This window comes from Rousettus aegyptiacus, unplaced genomic scaffold (genome assembly GCF_014176215.1).
Source record: "Rousettus aegyptiacus isolate mRouAeg1 unplaced genomic scaffold, mRouAeg1.p scaffold_m13_p_8, whole genome shotgun sequence".
NCBI lineage: Eukaryota > Metazoa > Chordata > Mammalia > Chiroptera > Pteropodidae > Rousettus > Rousettus aegyptiacus.
In genome coordinates this window covers 90376807-90395225 of record NW_023416311.1, presented here as the reverse complement: position 1 = coordinate 90395225, position 18419 = coordinate 90376807, and the positions used below count along the sequence as shown (strand labels likewise).

Sequence of the window (18419 nt, the reverse complement as noted above, 5' to 3'; positions counted from 1 at the left end):
GCCAAAGCAGGTTACAAAGCTACTACTATGTTCAGTAAAGTAGGGAAGGATAATCCTATAGAAAAAGGATAGTACAGGGAGAGGCAGCAAATATAATTTACTTCATAGGACATTAAATAAAGTAGGTTATGTATTCTTGAAAAAAATGGGGCATCTATGGTCACACAAGTTTGAAGACTTCTGTATACTATAGTCATCTCTGGAACTACATGATTTAAACCAGTATATTAAAGGCTCTCAGAAATCCTGCAATGGAAAAAAATTAATATTGTTTAACCTCATAATTTTAAGTTTTGTCTCCACGAAACCTTTCCAAACACCATCTCAACATACCTCAACAATATGAAGTGCACTGGACAAGAGCGCCATGTACGTTGTAGACAAAATAATAGTTATTCCTTCCCTTACTACAAAGCATGCATGTGGAATATTCCTAGTAGAATATTGCATAAGAAATTCTGTGTAGCTTCAAGCTATTTGTGTATTTAAAAAATTCTGGTCCTCTGCTAAGTCATCAAAAACCAAGGGAATTCTATGCAAATATCTTTAATATTACTCTAACTAGTTACAGGCTGTTGAAATTTAATAGTGTTACCAAAGAGCATATAAGAAGTGAATCCAACAAGCTGGTTCTTCCAGGTATGGGAGCCTTTACTTTGAAATTATTCTCATTACCATGTTTGGAATTAGGTAATTCCTGTAAATTGAAGTAATGCACTCCCCCACTCCCCATTTATGGGAACTCGTCATTTAAACGTTTCATAAGCAGTTCTGCAGTTACAAAGTCATGCTTGGAGAGGCACATTTCCTACTTTTCCTCTACTTTCACTGAATCCACTGTTGGACCTCCACTGGGATGCTAGTAATCGACACCATTTGTGCTGCTGTGTAAGTGGAGTTTCTTGTTTCTCAAAGACATTACATGGCTGAGCACGCCACAAACAGAGGTGACTGTGGTTACCTCCCGATTTTTCTAGTTTTAAGTCACTGGTGGTGAACATTTTTTGAAAACCCATACTCTGTTCTCTGACACCTTTCTTACCCTGACTACTGCTTCTCAGTCTTCCCCTGCTTTTCCTTCTAGATCTACAACTTAAATAGTAAAGTTCTTCTGATTTCTGCCTTAGACCCTCCTTTCAGCTCACTCGCTACAGCTGCCTGGGGGAGGAGGGGCGGAGGGGAGGAATTAGCCTGCTCTCTGGCCTGCTCTCTGGCCTGCGAGGATCTGTCTCCACCCCACATTGCTCCTGAGCTTTGGTACCATATTCTAATTGCCACCAGATCACATCCACCTGGTGCTGTGCACTTGCTTCAAAATTAATGTTTCCCAAACAAAACTCTTTATTTTTCTCTCTAAACTAGTTTTTATATTCCCTGTTTTCATTAATTGTTTCACCACTTATTTAGTCTCCTAAATAAAAAGATGGAGCATCTTCTTTGGCCCTACCATTTCTCTCACCCCTAAGAGCCAACTCATGCTCGTAATTCTGTGCCATCTCAGCAATCTGAGACTCAAGAGCTGCTTCTTTCTCACGCACTGCCTTATAGTTCAGATGCTGATTACTGTTTCTGTGGATTTTGATGCAATGGTGAAGAGTATAGATTCTGGCACCCAGGTGGCTTGGGTTAAAATTCTGACTCTACTACTTCTAGTAGAGTGACCAAGCCAAGTTATTTAACCTTTTGTGCATCTGTTTCCTTACCTATCAAAAAAAGAAATTATAATAATACTTATCAAACAGGATTGTTGTGAGGATTACTTTGGTAAATATATACAAAATGCCTGACGCATAGTAAGTGCACAATAAGTATTAGTTACTAGCATCATAACTTTTTAGCTGATTTCGCTGATACTAGTCTCTTTCCATTCTCATTAGAATCACCTTCCTAAAAAACAGATATTATTATGTCATTCCTTAGTTTCTACTGGCTTTCTGTCATTTGAAAAATAAAGCTCAACTTTCTTAGCAGGACGTTTAAAACCCTTCAAAAATCTGTTCCCAAACCACCTTTCTGGCATTGAGTCTGACTGCTGAGGCCCTAAACACTGAGTCTACACCCTATGCCATGCTAAACTTCTCACCAGTCCCCAAACACTTCATACCTAGTCATGGTTCTGCACTTTTGCATACACTACTTCTACCTTTTCTAAGCTGCTGCTATAACGACTATGCCCAGGTCTCAGTGGTTTTCAACAGGTTTATTTCTTGCTTACATTACATGTTTTCTACAGGTTCGCTTCAGCTCTACTCCAAGAATTTTCTTTACTCCAAGACTCACACTGAATGAGCAGCCCTTTTCTGAAAACGATTTTCCCATGCAGCAGAAGGAAACGAATAATGTTAGAAAGTCATAACGGATCATAAGGACTTGTTCAGAAGTGGCGCAAAACACTCGCATTTTCGTGGCCAAAGCGAGCCACGTGACCAAGCCTGACCTTAATTGTGGCAGGGAAATATTAACCTCTCACAGGAAGATGGAGCGAGTAATTGAGAACAATGATAGAGTCCCCCGTGGTTCCCTATATTTGAAGTGCCACCATATGTCCTCCTTTTCTCCATTCTTCAACACGTACAAAGCCCTATCATCACCACCTTGGCGAAGTCCTCCTGTTGGCACGAGGCGATCAGTTCACTGCTCTTCATTCTCTCAGGACTCTGGCCCCATCTCTAATAAAGTGCCCATCCCTCTGACTAAGGGTACCTGTTTACAGCCTCGTTTCTCTTGTGGGTAAGGAATACGATTTCTTGATTTCTCTACCCCCAGTTCCAAGCGTCCCGGTGCTCAGAACCTGTCGACAAAATGAATGAATGAAATAGTCTATTATTGCTTTGCCGTTTTTTGGACAAAGTTGGGAGAGCTTTTCTGCCTATTTGCCATGGTAGGTGGCCAAGTAACCCCTCATAGAAGAAGAAAGGAGACTTCAAAACCAGTAAGAAAACCAGTTTTTTTTTCCTCCATGCCCACCAAATATGGAGATCATTTTCTTATTTTGCCTTTAGTCCCTTCCTATATACCAAGAACAAATGCCATGAAAAGATATTGTTTATGCATATAGTCTCATGCATTTACATACATGTAATATTCAAATAAAAACAGGTATGCCCATATAGTATTTGTCACAACTTTGCATCAAATCAGATTATAGATTGAAAAGACAATACCAGAAGAATCATACTGATGAACCATTGATAAGTTTCATCTTTGGCGGCCTTTTAAGAAGATACTAAATCAAGTCACTGAGATGTTTGATTTTACCTCTTTAGTGTTGCAAATTCGCCCCCTGTCATCTCCTTACCAGCACGGTCTTACTTCAGGTTCTCATCATTTTTTACCTGCACTTTACTGTACATTCTGCTTGGTTTTTCTCTGACCACTCCCTCAGCCCCTTCCAATCAAGAAAAGCTTTTCATCACTCTCCTTCTTAAACTCTTTCTAATGCCCTCTATTCACCGTCCTCCAGCAGAGTTAAATTCTGTTTCTGTATAACTTTTTATCATTGTTTTTTTCTCTTTTTTTACATCTCACCGTGGTTATTTGTTTATGTCTGTTTCCTCATAACTGAATGTTTTTTCATAACTGAATGAGTCCTTTTGAGAGCAGAGCACCTTTGTTCATACTTACGATGCTTGATTAATATTTGTTACATTCAGTTACTGTTGAACTGAAACCAAAAATATGCCTTCGCTTACTATGTGGAAAATAACATGGAGCAATTAAAAATGCTTTTTTGATCCGGCATTTTAACATAGGCTAATGTTTCTATGATTTACGGAGAATGTAGTGTTTATAGTATTAACCAATATGTTTTGAGTTAATTAATGTAAATTTTAACTTTAATACATAAGCTCCGTGCAAAACTTTCTGGAAATGAACCAATTCTCATATGAACTTATTAGTATACTAAGAAAAGAAGAGTCTTTAAAAGAAATATTCTTCATAAAATATTGTATAGCTAAAGATAATTTAGAAGATACCATAAGTTTTTTTTATAATCTTTGCCACAGAAAACAAAAATGAAAGTTTCACGAAGGCATAAAAACTAAAAAAAAATAAAGAGAATTTAAGTTATGTGTGTCTTAGAAAAACAGTACATGTTAATTTGACCACATCTTCTAAAAGAAAAGCTAAATGCAAATTACATCTATTTAATTAGTTCAAGACGGAAATTTTCAGTTTTCGTATCTCTAACATATTATGTAAGAAATTATGAGTGTAACAAGACAAAGAGGACAAAAGAGGTTGTAATTAAAGTGAATCTTCCCAGAACCCTGGATTACACCAGGAATGTGGCCAGAATAAGCAAGGCTATTGACTTTTGCCAGGGTCATGTTTGGAGGTTAGTTTATCATAGCCCTTGCTTGAAAAACATAATTTGAGCATCGAAGGTCTCCCAACATTCAATGATGTCCATGTGCTTCCCATTAGGGTCAGAAGAAGAAATGCTGTGGTGGCTTTTGCAAATGGAATGGAATTGGAATGTTAAGATCTCTTTCCAACTTGACAAAAAGTCTGTGTGCCGGCCTGGTCATCAGGAAGGCCTAGCTATTTCTAAACTACAGGGACACACAGTTATACAGTCACCTATGAACAGCTGTGAATGGTTACTTAGTCACTTATCTCCTGTGTAGAAGATCATCTGGTTCAGCTCAGAATGGCTATCTACCTTATTCTAAATAACAGCATAATTTTTAAAGTATAAGCTAATAGCAAATATTATTAGTAATAGTAAGTTCTTTGCTAGCTGAGCTATTATGAATTTAGAAACCACCAGAAATGGCCTGTCAAATCTTCACTTATTCGCCCATTCCCTACCAAGAGAGCATGACTGACCACCTAAGTCAGTCAATTTCTTTCCCTACTTCCCATCAGCAACCAGGATAGTGTGAAGACTAAGCCAAGTATAGTGTCACTGTTGGTTGCTTATCCAATATCCACTTCCTTTATTTTCTCACTGAACAATTAAATGTCCAACTAAATGTTCATTTTCCCAGCCAATGAAACAAGTAGTTGTTAGCCTGGGAATTCTATAAAGCCACTAATTTCCAGCTTTTAAAGCAGAGATGAACTACAGCAACCATCTTGGAATATGAGGGCCTAAAGATAGCAGAGCAGAAAGATAGAATGACCGAGCTCCCTCGTGGCATTACGTGTTACAAACAATCCTGGATTTCTGTAATATGTGAAAGGTAATCCCCTATTTGTTGAAGCCACTATTGTTTGGGTTTTCTGTCACTTGCAGCCAAACACATTCCTGACACACCAAGTCTATTAATAGAAGCTCGATCAGGGATGCTCAGAGAAAAGCCAGTCTCAGGCTAGTAGTAACAGAGGGATTATAGTTTCGAAGAGGTAGAGGCTCGTTATGTTTTCTTTCTCCTTTCCAAATGTCCCTTCATATTTACCCCCCTATTTTCCACCCCACCCCCCTCCGCGTCTTCTCATACAATTTTGGACCACTCTTAGAAGATGGATTAAAGTTGCCACTTTAAAACATCAGTCCTGATACTTGACATACCAAATTATGACTTCATTCTTTTGAATCATGAAGTTTCTTCTAGGACTAAGAAACATGAGCATTTATCCTGCTCATGTTAGAGTTTTAGCAAAGTTTGTAACTTAAGAGACCTGGTCAGTTGAAAATAAAAGAAGTCTCATGCTTATTTATAATCTTTTAATAAAAGAAGATGCAACTTTATCGCACCAAATTTTACATAATTTGGTCACCATTATGAAAATCTAACTTAAAATTCCGACTATAGGTACATCATTCACCTTCACAAGACTCAGGTACTGACTTGCATGCAAGTTCCATTAGTACCCTTTGCAAACTATATTTTATATGATGTTCACTGCAGTCACTTTCAAATGTTAACATGTAGGCTCCTATAGACATGGATCATATTTCTATTTTTAAAACACAACTCTTCAAACTGGTAACATCTGGTTGATGAACTGGGTTATGGATGTTTGTACCTGGAGCATTGCCAGACCTGAGGCCCATGCAAATAGACAATTACTCTAGAGCTATCATATCAAAGCTGTTTTCTGTCCTAGCTCCAATTTGATGTTTGGCACTTTGTTTCATCTCATTCTGCTCTGATACTGTTCAATAGTATTTAAAAGAATTGGTGCAAAAAGGCAGCAAGCTTATCTGCCTTTTACTCTGACACTGGAAAAGTACCCATCAAAAAATTTAGAAATAAACAAATACATCACTTAAATATTCCTATTAATGACCATGTTCACCAATGACTGAGACATTTTCCATGTGCCAAGTGTTGTGTTAAACTCAAGTGTGATGAAGTTGTATCTTCTTTTATTATATCTATATCACCTCCTTTGGCACTCACAAGTTTATGCATAGATATTAGTCTCCTGATGATAAGTCCTTCATGTGCCCTGTCAGTGAGTATTATGAGCAGCTACTGGGCTAGACTCCAGAACTGTAGCAGTGAAAAAAGTGGATCTGATGCTCCTCAACCCACCCTGCCTTACCCTCTACAGATACACAGATAACTCATAGAGTCTAAGTGGGAGAAAAAGGCATCATAGTACAGTGAGTATAAAGAAGGAGGGAAACTAAGGAGCTTATAACAGGGGCTCTAACTGAGATGGGAATGGGAGGAAAAATCTTACTGAGATATGATATTAGGCCTAGACATTCATGGTTATTTATGTAATGGGGTGGTAGTACTGACGTTGGAGGTGAAAATCTTTGCAGGCAGGCAGGAGAGAGAAGGTGCCGCTGAATACCACAGGGGCAGGAAAGTGCCAAATAGCCCTTCTGAGGGACTGCAGAAAGCCCACTGCTGCAGGAACTAAGAGAACTAGAGATAGAATGGGGAGTGAGAAGGTTGGGAAGATACGCAGTGAGCAGATATTGTGGACCGTGCTTGGGGCTTTATCCTAAAGCAATGTGGGGCCATTCAAAGTGGTAGTTATTATTTTGTCTAAGTGTGTGTGTGTGTGTGTGTGTGTGTGTCAGAAAGGTGGAGAGGGAATCAGAGTTAAACTGAGATCTAGTGAAATTAACCACTTTTGTCCAAAGTCACTCCAAAGCTGGAATTTGAACCCAGTGTGGTTGACTCCCATTCTTTGCTCCTGATTCATCATTCTCTAACATCTTCTAGTTTTGCTACCTTTATTTTGGGCAGGGTACTTTATCTCTATCAAATCCACCAAAGACCATTCAAAAGCACATGTGTCTAATGCTTACTATGTCCCTAGGGACACATTAGGTGTAGGGATGCAACATATCCAGCCTTTCTTCCTTCTTGATGACTACGGGAGAATCTGGAAATTGTGTTCTGACCCCATCCATTCATCGATATCCCAAGGCCCATCTTATTTTTGACCTATAGCAACATTACATCAAAGGAAAATGGTACTGGGGACTGTGAGGGAAACTAATCTTCTTTATAGTATTTCCTTTTGTAACAAAATCCCCACTGTCCAATTTAATTCTGAAAATAACCTCATGAGGTGGGGACCCTATTGCAGATGAGTATACAGATCAACTTTTAAATTCAGAATGACGAGAATTGGAAGGGTGGGAGGTAGCAAAATTTCTACTTTTCACAATTAAGGAACTCTCTTAATTGCAACTAGATCCTTTACATATTTATCTCATTTAATTTTCATAAGCCCAAGAGGCAGATCACATATTGTTTATTCCTACCTAATTGATATTATTCTGAGACTCAATTAATCAAATAATTTACCAGAGGAAACTTAGGAAATGTAGGATCTAGAATACCCTCAAGTCTTTTCTTTTGTTTTTCCTTCCTCTCTTGACTATAAGAACACAGGCTTCTATCATTCACCTTCTGGAAATAGTTTTCACAAGAGAACAGGTTTCTGAAAAGCATCCTTTAACAGTGAGTAGAGACAGTCTTATAGAGGAGGCTGATTTGCAAGCCGGAGATTTTCTGGGAGGACTAGCCAAATAGAGATGAGAGGAGGGTACCAGGAAGTAAAAAAGGAATGAATGTAGGGAGATAGGAAAACATTTTGTAAATTTTCCTTGGACCCTAGAGACCCATGTACTGTATGGACATCATTTTGGTGCCTCCTTTGACACACTGTCTCTGTCCCTGTGCTTGGCATAGCATATAAAGGTAAAGCAGTAGTCCTGTTATAGTAAATGTAACTGAAGACATCCATATAACTGATACTTCAAAGGGTAAAATTCTTTCAATAATGATAACAAACAATAAGAACAGTTATTTATGAAGTGTTTATTACACATCAACCATCATTATCATCATTAAAAATAAATGACATTTATTGAGTCTGTATTCTCTGCCAGACGTTGTTCTAAGCTCTTTGTACGTATTATCTCACTTAATTTTCACAATTATTCAACCATTATTATCCTCCTTTACAGAAGAAGAAACTAAGGCATATTCAGGAAAGCTACTTTTCCAAGAACACAGGATTCAGGCCTAGGGATTTGACTCTAGCGACTACAAATGGCTCACATGTTTCATTCAAAAGATTTTTGTTGACTCCCTACTCCATGCTCTGAGTGAAAGTTGACACAATCCATGCCCTTTGGAAATTTACAGTCGAGGAAAGAGAGACAGTAGTCAAGCGATGATGTAAATAAATGCATAACTGCAATGGTGCCAAGGACTCTGAAGGAGAAGTCTGTAGTACTATGCCTGAGTATCATTTAGCCATCACAAAGATGCTATTCCTATTCTACACATAGGGCAGCAGAAGCAAGGTTTAGGGAAAGAGAAAAGTTATTTAGGCACTTGGCTGAGGACAATCTATTCAGACTCTCCCAAGTTATGAATCAATTATTTCACTCTGGGTCATGTCACATTTTAGCTGCTTTTATCCGGTCATTTAGCTTGGAAGCCTAAGTGGTAATTACATGTACACTAGGAGTTCCAGAACATAGATTTGACCCTAGCACAAACTCACCCTGTTTTTATATGCAAAGATCTCCTACTGCTTATATAACAGATACCAGGCATTCAAGTGACCACTCGCGTGGGCATATAGGCAAGAGATACTCAACCAGGGAATCCATGCTTATACTTTAACTTTTTATCTGTTTGGTGGAATGTAGAATTTGGCTTAACGATGGTGTTTATTTCTGTTCAAAGCACTGGAAATAAAAGGTTTGTGCAGCTGTTTTAAGGACACCATATAGACTATTCAGAAACTTTTGTGGTCAGTTTAGCCACTATAGTAGGACCGATGACTCACTCTGAACTGGGTTTTGTTGGTTCTTAAAATATTGTTTTGGTCTTGCCCTTAGAAAAGTTGATGTGTTCATCACAAACATTGCTAGCTGGGGAAAGGGGTGGTGGGGGTGGGATCGTGTGAAATATTCTGGGTGACAAAAGTTTGTTTCAACTTTCCCAGTTATTCCCAGACTACTTTTGACACAAGGAGCATTTTAATGTAAGAGACACCTTAAATTAGAGCATCTGGTCAAAACACTGAATTCTATGAAGGAGAAAGCTGAGTCCCTGAGAGATAGAGTAATACGATCAGTGTCATGAGCCTGCTGTGGGTGGCAGCCTCCTGAGAGCCACAGTCCAAAGCTCCTTACTCATTCCATGTTGACTCTTGGACTGAAACCCTTAATTTCTTTTGATGTTATTGTTTTTGTCTTCTCCTGTTTTCATAACTTAAATGGTGTGCCACAGTCATCTAAAATGTGTTAACCCTCTAACAATGGCTTATAGTTATTGAAAACTAAAGCATTAATTATGTAATTCTGTTATGTTTTTTGAGTCCAGAGTCTTGAACAGAAAACAGAGGAAGACAAAAATATGTATAGACAAGGAATGTGGAAGAGCCTCATAAATTAAAGAACTTTCACAAGACATCTCAATATGAGGTGTAAGAGAAGACTATGTGCAGATTTAGCGGTGATAAATGTGACAGACCTGGGAGTTGTGTGTTTCAGCAATGGGGTTGGGCAGAACTCTGTTTCTTTTCTCATGAGTCAGGGAAGGTTCAAGAAGAAGGAAAGAATTTCAAGTATGAAGGTTGGGGGAAATTTTATGAATGCTATCAGAATGGGTGATCCGGCATAGGTAAAAACTTAAACTTGTGTTGTCTAATACAATAACCACTAGCTGCATGGGGTTAAGTTGAAATTATTATGAAATAGAATTTTAAAATTCGGTTCCTTCTGTAGCCACATTTCAAGTGCTCAGTAGCCACACAAAGCTCGTGGCTACCGTACTGGCCTACGTAAATGTCAAACATTTTCTTCATCGCAGAAAGTTCTTTTGGACAACACTGACATAAAAAAATGCATCGGAAAAGGGGAGGGATGGATGCGTGGGAGAAAGGGGAGCAGAAGGTAATGTTAACCAAGAAAAGATGTGTTAGATACAGAGAAAGAAGGTGGATGTGGTACATTCAGGTGACCCAGGGAAAGATCCTGAACTGGGTTTGATCTTAGACTCAAGGCATTGGCTCAGTGTTACAAATGAAACACCTCTGGGCAGAAACATCCTTGTGGTTTGGCTGGCAGATATTCCTTTGCACAAAGAAAAAAGTATACCTTCCACAAAGCTGTGAAATGGTAAAAAGATCAGTGGTTTCCAGGGCCGGAGGAGAGGAAGTGATAGAAGGAGGGGTCAACAGAAGAAACACAGGGGATTTTTTTTAGAGCAGCAAAACTATTCTGAATGATATAAAAGTGGTGAGACCTGCAACACAAAGTTCCTTAGTGTAAACTGTAGACTTTAGTTCACAACAATGTATCGATATTGGTTCCTCAATTGTGTCACACGTGCCACACTGATTGCTGCAAGATGTTGGTGATAGGGGAAATCGGAGGTGGAGTGGGAGGGAGTGGATCGGGGTCCGTGGGAACTCTCTGTACTTTCTGCTGTTTATCCATAAACCTGAAACTGCTCTCGGAAGTAAAATCTATGAATTAACTACTTCCCCTAAAATACTTTCAAGCTCTCCAAAAATCTTCATTTTCACATGACAGTGAGAAGACAATAAAAACGTCTTAATCTAGTCTCAGCAGATAATCTAATGTAATTATGTGTTTATAGAAATATTAGTCATGTAAAAAAAAAAAAGTGTCCCTCCCTCCAGGTATGCACAGTACAGTGTCAAACATTCCTCTCGGTGGACAGGGAATGAACTGGATTTTTGTCCAAACTCATCCTCTTCTTCAGACCTGTCTGTAGTACACGAACTGCGCAACAGTGGCCCCCTGGGATCCCATCTGTTACTATGGTGGGGTTCCAAAGAGGGGTTGGTGTCATTTTTAGACTGGGACAAAGGATAACTATGTCTGTAGTGTGCCAATGACTGACTGGAGGAAGTCTGTTGAGAACAGATACAGTCAATATTATGAGAAGCACGATTTTTATTAGTGGAGAGCTAAGGACAGAGCCCTGAGAGACCTTCAGAACTGAAATAAAAGTGGGGTTGTCAGAAGCCTAAAGGGACACGGGAGACAAAGCTAGGAAGGCAGGAGGCAAACCGCGGAAACACTATACCTGAGAGCGGACATCTGGGATGCAGCAGCATCCTCTCCGAGCTGGGATTCCAAGTCGACAGTGATCTTAGTGAGCGCAGTTCTGCAGAGTGAAGGTCGAGTACCTTGTGGGAGAGACAGTGTTGGGAGAGAGGATTAGGATCGGAGGATGCTCATACCACGAGGCTATATGTGCACAAATTATAAAGTCCAGGATCTGGAGGGAAAGAGGAGAAGGAAAATGCATCCCAACAACGACAGGAATGTATCAGCTGTGCAAAACAAAACTCCTGGGAAAACCAAGCTGTGTCTTGAATTGTGGTTCAAGGGACTGGTAATGAGATAAAAAGCTTTTGCTTCCAGGCTAGCAGTGTGAGCCCAACCCAGGTTAGGAGTTAGCAAAGTGCTTCAGATGTCAGTGTGAAAGGAATCCATAGGGCCAGACTAAACTTCCAGTATTAGAGTAACCCTGAAAAGAACCACATGTCACAATAGGTAATCCTAGCAGCCAGCTTCACAGAATGACTGGGAGGGAAGCTGAATTGTGATACCTGCTCATTCTTAACTATTAAGGGGTCTCTACAGAACAGTACTGGAGCACTGTGGAAATTTTCTATTGCTCCTGTGTATATAGGTCAGTGTTTCTCTAAGCTCGAGCCTTGGACCTCTGCATCCTAGTCACCCTGGGATGCTAATTAACGAGGCAGAGGTGAGTCTGAGATGGTAGTGTAGGAAGACCCTGAACTCACCTCTTCCACCTACATATGGAGCAATTTTTTTCTGAAGAACAACTGAGAGCTGATGGAACAGCTTTTACTCAACAACCAAGAGATGGACCACATAGAAAAGGGTCAGAAGAGACAGAGATGGGGTAATTGCGGGAACCCCACCCTCAACGGGATGACCTGCGGTGGGAGGAATATCACTGAGGGGCTTGTGGGGCATATGAGCCTGCTCTGAGGTACAGGGATAAATCGAAGATTTAAAGACTAGATTATACTTGAAAAAAATCCATACTAACCCCAAGGCACCTGCCAAATGAATGGAAAGTGCAAGAACACTCCATCATCTGTGAAAAGAAGAAATTAAGAAAATGGTCCCAGTTGCACCAAAAAGAATTAAAAAACCCAGGAATAAATTTAACCAAGGAGGAGAAAGACCTGATGAAAGAAATTTAAGATGACAGAAATAAATGGAAAGCTATACTATGCTCATAGATAGGAAAAATTAACATCATTATAATGTCCATACTACCCAAAGCAATCTACAGATTTAATGTAATCCCTATCAAAATGCCAAGGCATTTTTCACAGAAATAGAACAAATAATCCTAAAGTTTATAAGGAACCACAAAATACCATGAATTGCCAAAGACATCTTGAGAAAGGACAAAGTTGGAGGTCTCATGCTCCCTGATCAGACTATACCACAAAGCTATAGTAATCGAAACAGTATGGTACTGACGCAAAAACAGACATAGATCAATGGAACAGAATAGAGAGCCCAAAAATAAAACCACACTTATATAGTCAATTAATCTATGACAAAGCAGACAAGAATATACAATGAGGGAAATGACAGAATTTAATAAATGGTGTTAGGAAAACTGGATAGATAAATAAATCTGGACTATTTTCTTATGTCATATATAAAAATAAACTTAAAATAGATTAAAGACTAAATATAAAACCTTAATCCATAAAATTCCCAGAAGATAACATGGGTCGTAAACTCTGGCATCAGCTTTAGCAGTACATATTTTTTGTATGTGAAAATCTTTATTTTGACAAATAAGTGAACCATAAACAACACACACACACACACACACACGCACATATATGTATTTGTACACATATCCCTGGGAAAGGGCAACGAAAGCAAAAATAAATAAATGAGACAATTCGAACTAAAAAGCTGCAAAGTGAAGGAAATCATCAAACAAAATGAAAAGACAACTCACTAAACAGAAGATATTTGCAAAAGACATATTATGTGGTAAGGGGTTAATATCCAAAATATATAAAGAACTCATACCACTTCATGTTAAAAAAAGCAAATAGTTTAATTACAAAATGGGCAGGGGATCTAAATAGACATTTCTCCCAAAAAGACATACAGGCAGCCAACAGACATCTGAAAGATGCTCAACATCTCTAATCGTGAGGGAGATGCAAATCAAAACTACAAGGTATCCCCTCACACCTGTCAGAATGGCTGTTTCCAAAAAGCCAACAAATAACAAGTGTGGATGAGGACGTGCGCTGCTGGTAGGGATGTGAAATGGTGCAGCCGCTGTTGAAAACCATATGGGGGTTCCACAAAAAATTAAAAACAAAACTACCTTATGATACAGCAATTCCACTTCTGGTTATTTATCCAAGGAAAATGAGAACACCAAGTCAAAAAGGCATATGCACAACATTATTTACAATAGCCAAGCAACCTAGATGGCCATAGATAAGATGAAGTGGATGAAGAAAAAGTGGTACATGTTTGGAATATTATCCAGCAATAAAAATAAAGCAAATCTCGTTATTTGTGACAACATAGATGGAGCTATAGGGCATTTTGCTAAGTGAAATGAGTCAGACAGAGAAAGACAAATACTGTATGATTTCATTTATATGCGAAATCTAAAACAAAACGAAACGCGAACAAACAAAACAAAATAGAAATAGACTCATAGAAACAAAGAACAAACCGATTGTGGCCAAAGGGAATGGGCGTGAAAAAGGTGAAGGGGAATAAGTGGTACGAACTTCCAGTTATAAAATACATCGGTTGCAGGGGCATAACGCACAGCAGAAGTAATATAGTCAATAATCTCACAACTTTGTATGGCGATAGATGGTTACTAGACTTACCATAGTGATCATATCATAAGGTATATAAATATCTAATCACTCTGCTGTACAACTGATATGAATATAATATTGTTGTTGACCGTCAACTCTATTTTAACAGAACAAACAAAAAAAACAGGATAGACCTCTAGAGCCCACCCTAGACCAAGTGATCTGTGATCTGTATCTTTTGGGATGGGATTTGGGAATCCACATTTTAATCAGCTTCCTGAGTACACTGCAGTTTGGGCATTACTGATATAGATTAGTGGTTCTCGAACTCTGGCGTGCCTCAGAATCACCTGGAGGGCTCTTCAGCACACGCATTGCTGGTCCCACCTGCAGAATTGCCGATTCAGTATTTGGAGTGGCGCCCGAGAATTTACATTTGTAAAAACAAGTCTCTCAGGGATGCTGCTGGATTTAGGGACCATGCTTTGAGAACCATGGCTGTAGACAGAGAATCTCTCTGGCAAAGTTCTTAAAAGCTAAGAAAGTGTAAAATCCACTTATCATTCATCCACATAATAGTTTCTACCACCCTGTTCAGGTGACTAACACTCATGACCTTTTTTTCACCTTACTAAATAACTTGGAGTTTTAAATTGACAATATGAAAAGGACCTCACCTGGCCAGCCCTAATCTTGTGTATTGCCCTGGTTCCGAATATTTATATGATCATTGGTCTCGTCCTTTTCTCCTGCTCGAAGGTGATCTGCAGGGAACCATTCAGCTTTGTGTTACCTTGGGTTTCAAAAACTAAAATTACTTCACTTGCCATAAACAGATATCCTGAAAAATGCTCACAAAAAAGGAGAAACCTGAAAATATTCTAAAATTCAGAAAGTGTTATTTTGGGGAACTTTCTGGGACAGGATGTCTCCATCATTAGCTAAAGGAAGCCCAGATTTTGATAAACACTATTTTGCCTTGCACAGATCAAAGGGAGCCATTTATTGAAGGAAGGGATGGAAGTATTTGATGAGGCCCTTCTGCAGACTCCCCGTAAACAGGATAAGCCCTATCAATGAAAGCTTACACTGGGCCAGGCCACAGTCCCCAGAAACAATGGAGCTGCAAGAACAGTAGGGTGGCAAGGAAAGAGCCTCAGTCCTGACAAGATTGTCCTGCCAAGAGAATGGCTGTAAACAGGATTAGTTGTAATGAGATTATCAACGCAGGACCTGGAGGTCTGAGCTGGAGGGTTCACTGCTGCATAGAGAAAAGACACAGAAGCAGCTTGTAGGGTGAGAGGATTAGGAAGCAAGGGGCAAGGGCTTTTCCTTCCTGGTCCCTCTGGCCCAGGATGCCATCTCTCCTGGGCTGAAAAATTAGTCACTGTAATTGCAAATATTGTTTTTGCAGAAGCAGAAGAACCAGCAGGGCAAACACTGAAGTAGTGGTTCTCAGTCAAAGGACTTTAGTTGAGAAGGGGAGGGTGCTACTTGCAGAGGCTTAGGCTGGGGATGCTGCTCAACACCCGTGCATGCACCGCACAGCCCCTTGCAATATCGCTTCCTGGGTCCCAAGCCTCACCCAGACCTGTGGGCAGGAAGGAGGATGAGCAAGCTTCTCCCAGGAGCTCTGCTTCCAGGGAAAGGCATAACTTAGAAATGGGTCAAAGAAAAAACAAAAAGCAAGGACAGAGAATGAGTAAGGGATACAGGTTTTATAAATACAAGACCCTTCCATTCTCCTTTCTGTAAGATAAACCAGGGAACTTGGCTAGGTCTTCAGGAAATACGGTTTGAAAACTTCTGTCTTAAAGTCCTGGAGCTAAGAAAAGTATTTTTGGTAAAGTGGCCTCAAATTTGACTTCAAGTGTTCTGGCACAAATGCTAAACGGGTAACCAGCTCGGTTCCAGAATCCATGGGGTATAAGAATACTCGCAGAAAGTCCAAAGCTACAGCTCAAGTCCTGCTGACTTCCCTAATCATTTTGGGCCTAGTCCTCTGGAATTGAGGGAAGGAGCTGAATGTGGTCACCTTTTAATAAAGTGGCCAGCAGCCCTGGGTTGCTGCTGGAAGCCAACAATGGTCTGAAGGAGTAGATAAGACTGGAGGTAGAGCGGGGAATCCAGAAGGAGGGCTGATGTTAGAGGGGCTGGTCAAGCAGGACACGAACTTGAAGGACTGGAGTAAAAACAGGAAGAGGGAGAGATACAAGGTTTAGGTAGGTCTGGTGTCAGTTCAAGATTTCTCTTGCGGAGCCCGAGTTCTGACCAGGACATAGCTCTAGTACAGGTAGAGCACTCCATATAGGATCAGGAACAACACGTGAGTACTGATTTCCAAATCATATTTCCGTGAGGCTTTGCTGCATTGCTGCACTGGGCTCTCCTTCCTCCCCCCATCTGGATGCTATGCTCGGCTTGCTTCTTTCCATTTCCTTTTTAACTTTGCTGGGTGATTTCACCCACTCTCATGGCTTGAGGAACTAGGTTGAAAACTTTAAAACGTATATATATATATATATATATTATATATATATATATATATATATATATATATATTTCCAGCCGAAATTCCAGACCTAGATAGTTCTACCTATAGATCCCATAAAAACCTAAAAATTAACATGCCCCCAACGGAAGCTATTCTCTTCTCCTCTGAGCTGATTTTGTGACCTCTGTGTGTGCTCTTTCTCCTGAAAATGAAACAACCAGCAACCCAGTCATCCAAGTCAGAAACGGGGGAGTCATTTTTGATTCATCTTTCTCTATCCATACGTCGATTTTGCCTCTTAATCATTCGCTCATTTGGACACGCTTTTCCTTCTCCACTGTCAATCTCTTGGCTAACCCCTATCGTCTCTCATCTGGATATTTCAGCAGTTTCCTAACCAGTCACTCGTGTCCAGTTTTACAAACCCCGAATCTGACGTCTATGTCTCTTGATAATTTCATTTTCAAAGTAGAAAGACGAGGATCTTATTCCACAGTTTAATGACTTCTCATTGCCTATCACCGGATAAAATTTAAACACAATCCCTGGCAAATAATCTCCTTCCTGATTTGCCCTCTTCCTTCTAGATTTATTTACAGCCATTTCTCAAGTGGTATCTCATGCTTCACCTGCAATGAGTGGCAATCTCCTGAAGAGCCAGGTTTCCTTATTTCCTGCCTTTGCTCGTATGTGCCTCCAGTTGGGATGCCCTTTCTCTTTATTCTGGTGGAGGCCAGCTCATCCTTGAAAACTCAGTTCTTCTATCAGCTTCTCTTTGAAGTCTTCTCTGACCTTTTCTTGTTTCTCAATACCCTTCTGCTACCACATTCCTGTACGTACCTGTAGTCTAATACTTGGTAGACTTGAATCATAATTCCTCACTTAGATTTTTATCTTCCCCACTAACATCTGAGCACCTGGAGGGCAGACCCTTGTCTCACAATTTCTTTCTCCTCCACAGCTAGCACAGTGCTTCTAAAACTGCGTTCTTCAGAGTTCTGAGTCCCAAGGGTTTATTAAAAGGTATTACTCACGTGAGAATCTTTGGTTGAACATGTTTGAGAAGAACTGCATATTTGACAATACACATGAGCTCACGGAAGTGTGGCAGCGGAAACCTGTTTGATCTGGTTTAACTAAGTCCCTCCAGCCCCAGGGCAGGGGACATCCTTAAGCAAGTCCTTACAACACATGTACAAGGGGCAAAGGTCTCCAGATAGGTGCCCGAGGTGACTCTGGAGAAGAGAAAAGAGGCTAGCCCAGGCTCAGGGCCGTTGGCAGCACTTCTGGAGGAAGAATCTCCATCACTCGCAGTGGGACAGTCACCAGTTTAATTCCCAGGAGAGAAAACTCTGGTATCCTAACACTTCCAGAGATTGAACTTCAGGATTGGAAGTGAACAACAGAAGAATTTTATTATGTAAAGAAAATCAAGTCTTCCAGGATGTTCTCTTCTCAAATTCATTCCTGTGGTCAGATTCAGCTTTGAACTGCTTGCCTAGGCTGAATCACATCTCTAAACTCAACTCACTTAACATCTTCCATCTATTATATCCTATTGTTGTTGATGTTTTCCTGTGAAATGTCCTATTGGTCTCCAATTACAATACTTTAGGCTTCTGAGAGGGCAGACACTGGTCATTCACACTGTTCTCCG

The 18419-nt window shown here is 40.0% G+C and overlaps 1 protein-coding gene across 1 annotated transcript in view; it reads right to left on the bottom strand.

Moving 5' to 3' along the window:
- The window catches only part of LIFR (LIF receptor subunit alpha), a 104027-nt gene extending 86194 nt beyond the window's left edge, over positions 1-17833 (bottom strand). Inside the window, exons 1-2 of the mRNA XM_016153844.2 lie at positions 17797-17833; positions 11496-11598 (exon numbers count right to left, since the gene is read on the bottom strand). Of these exons, the coding sequence (XP_016009330.2) occupies positions 11496-11598; positions 17797-17818 (125 nt within the window). The 5' untranslated portion in view covers positions 17819-17833. The remainder of the gene's footprint in view (positions 1-11495; positions 11599-17796) is intronic.
- Between the last annotated feature and the right edge of the window lie 586 nt (positions 17834-18419).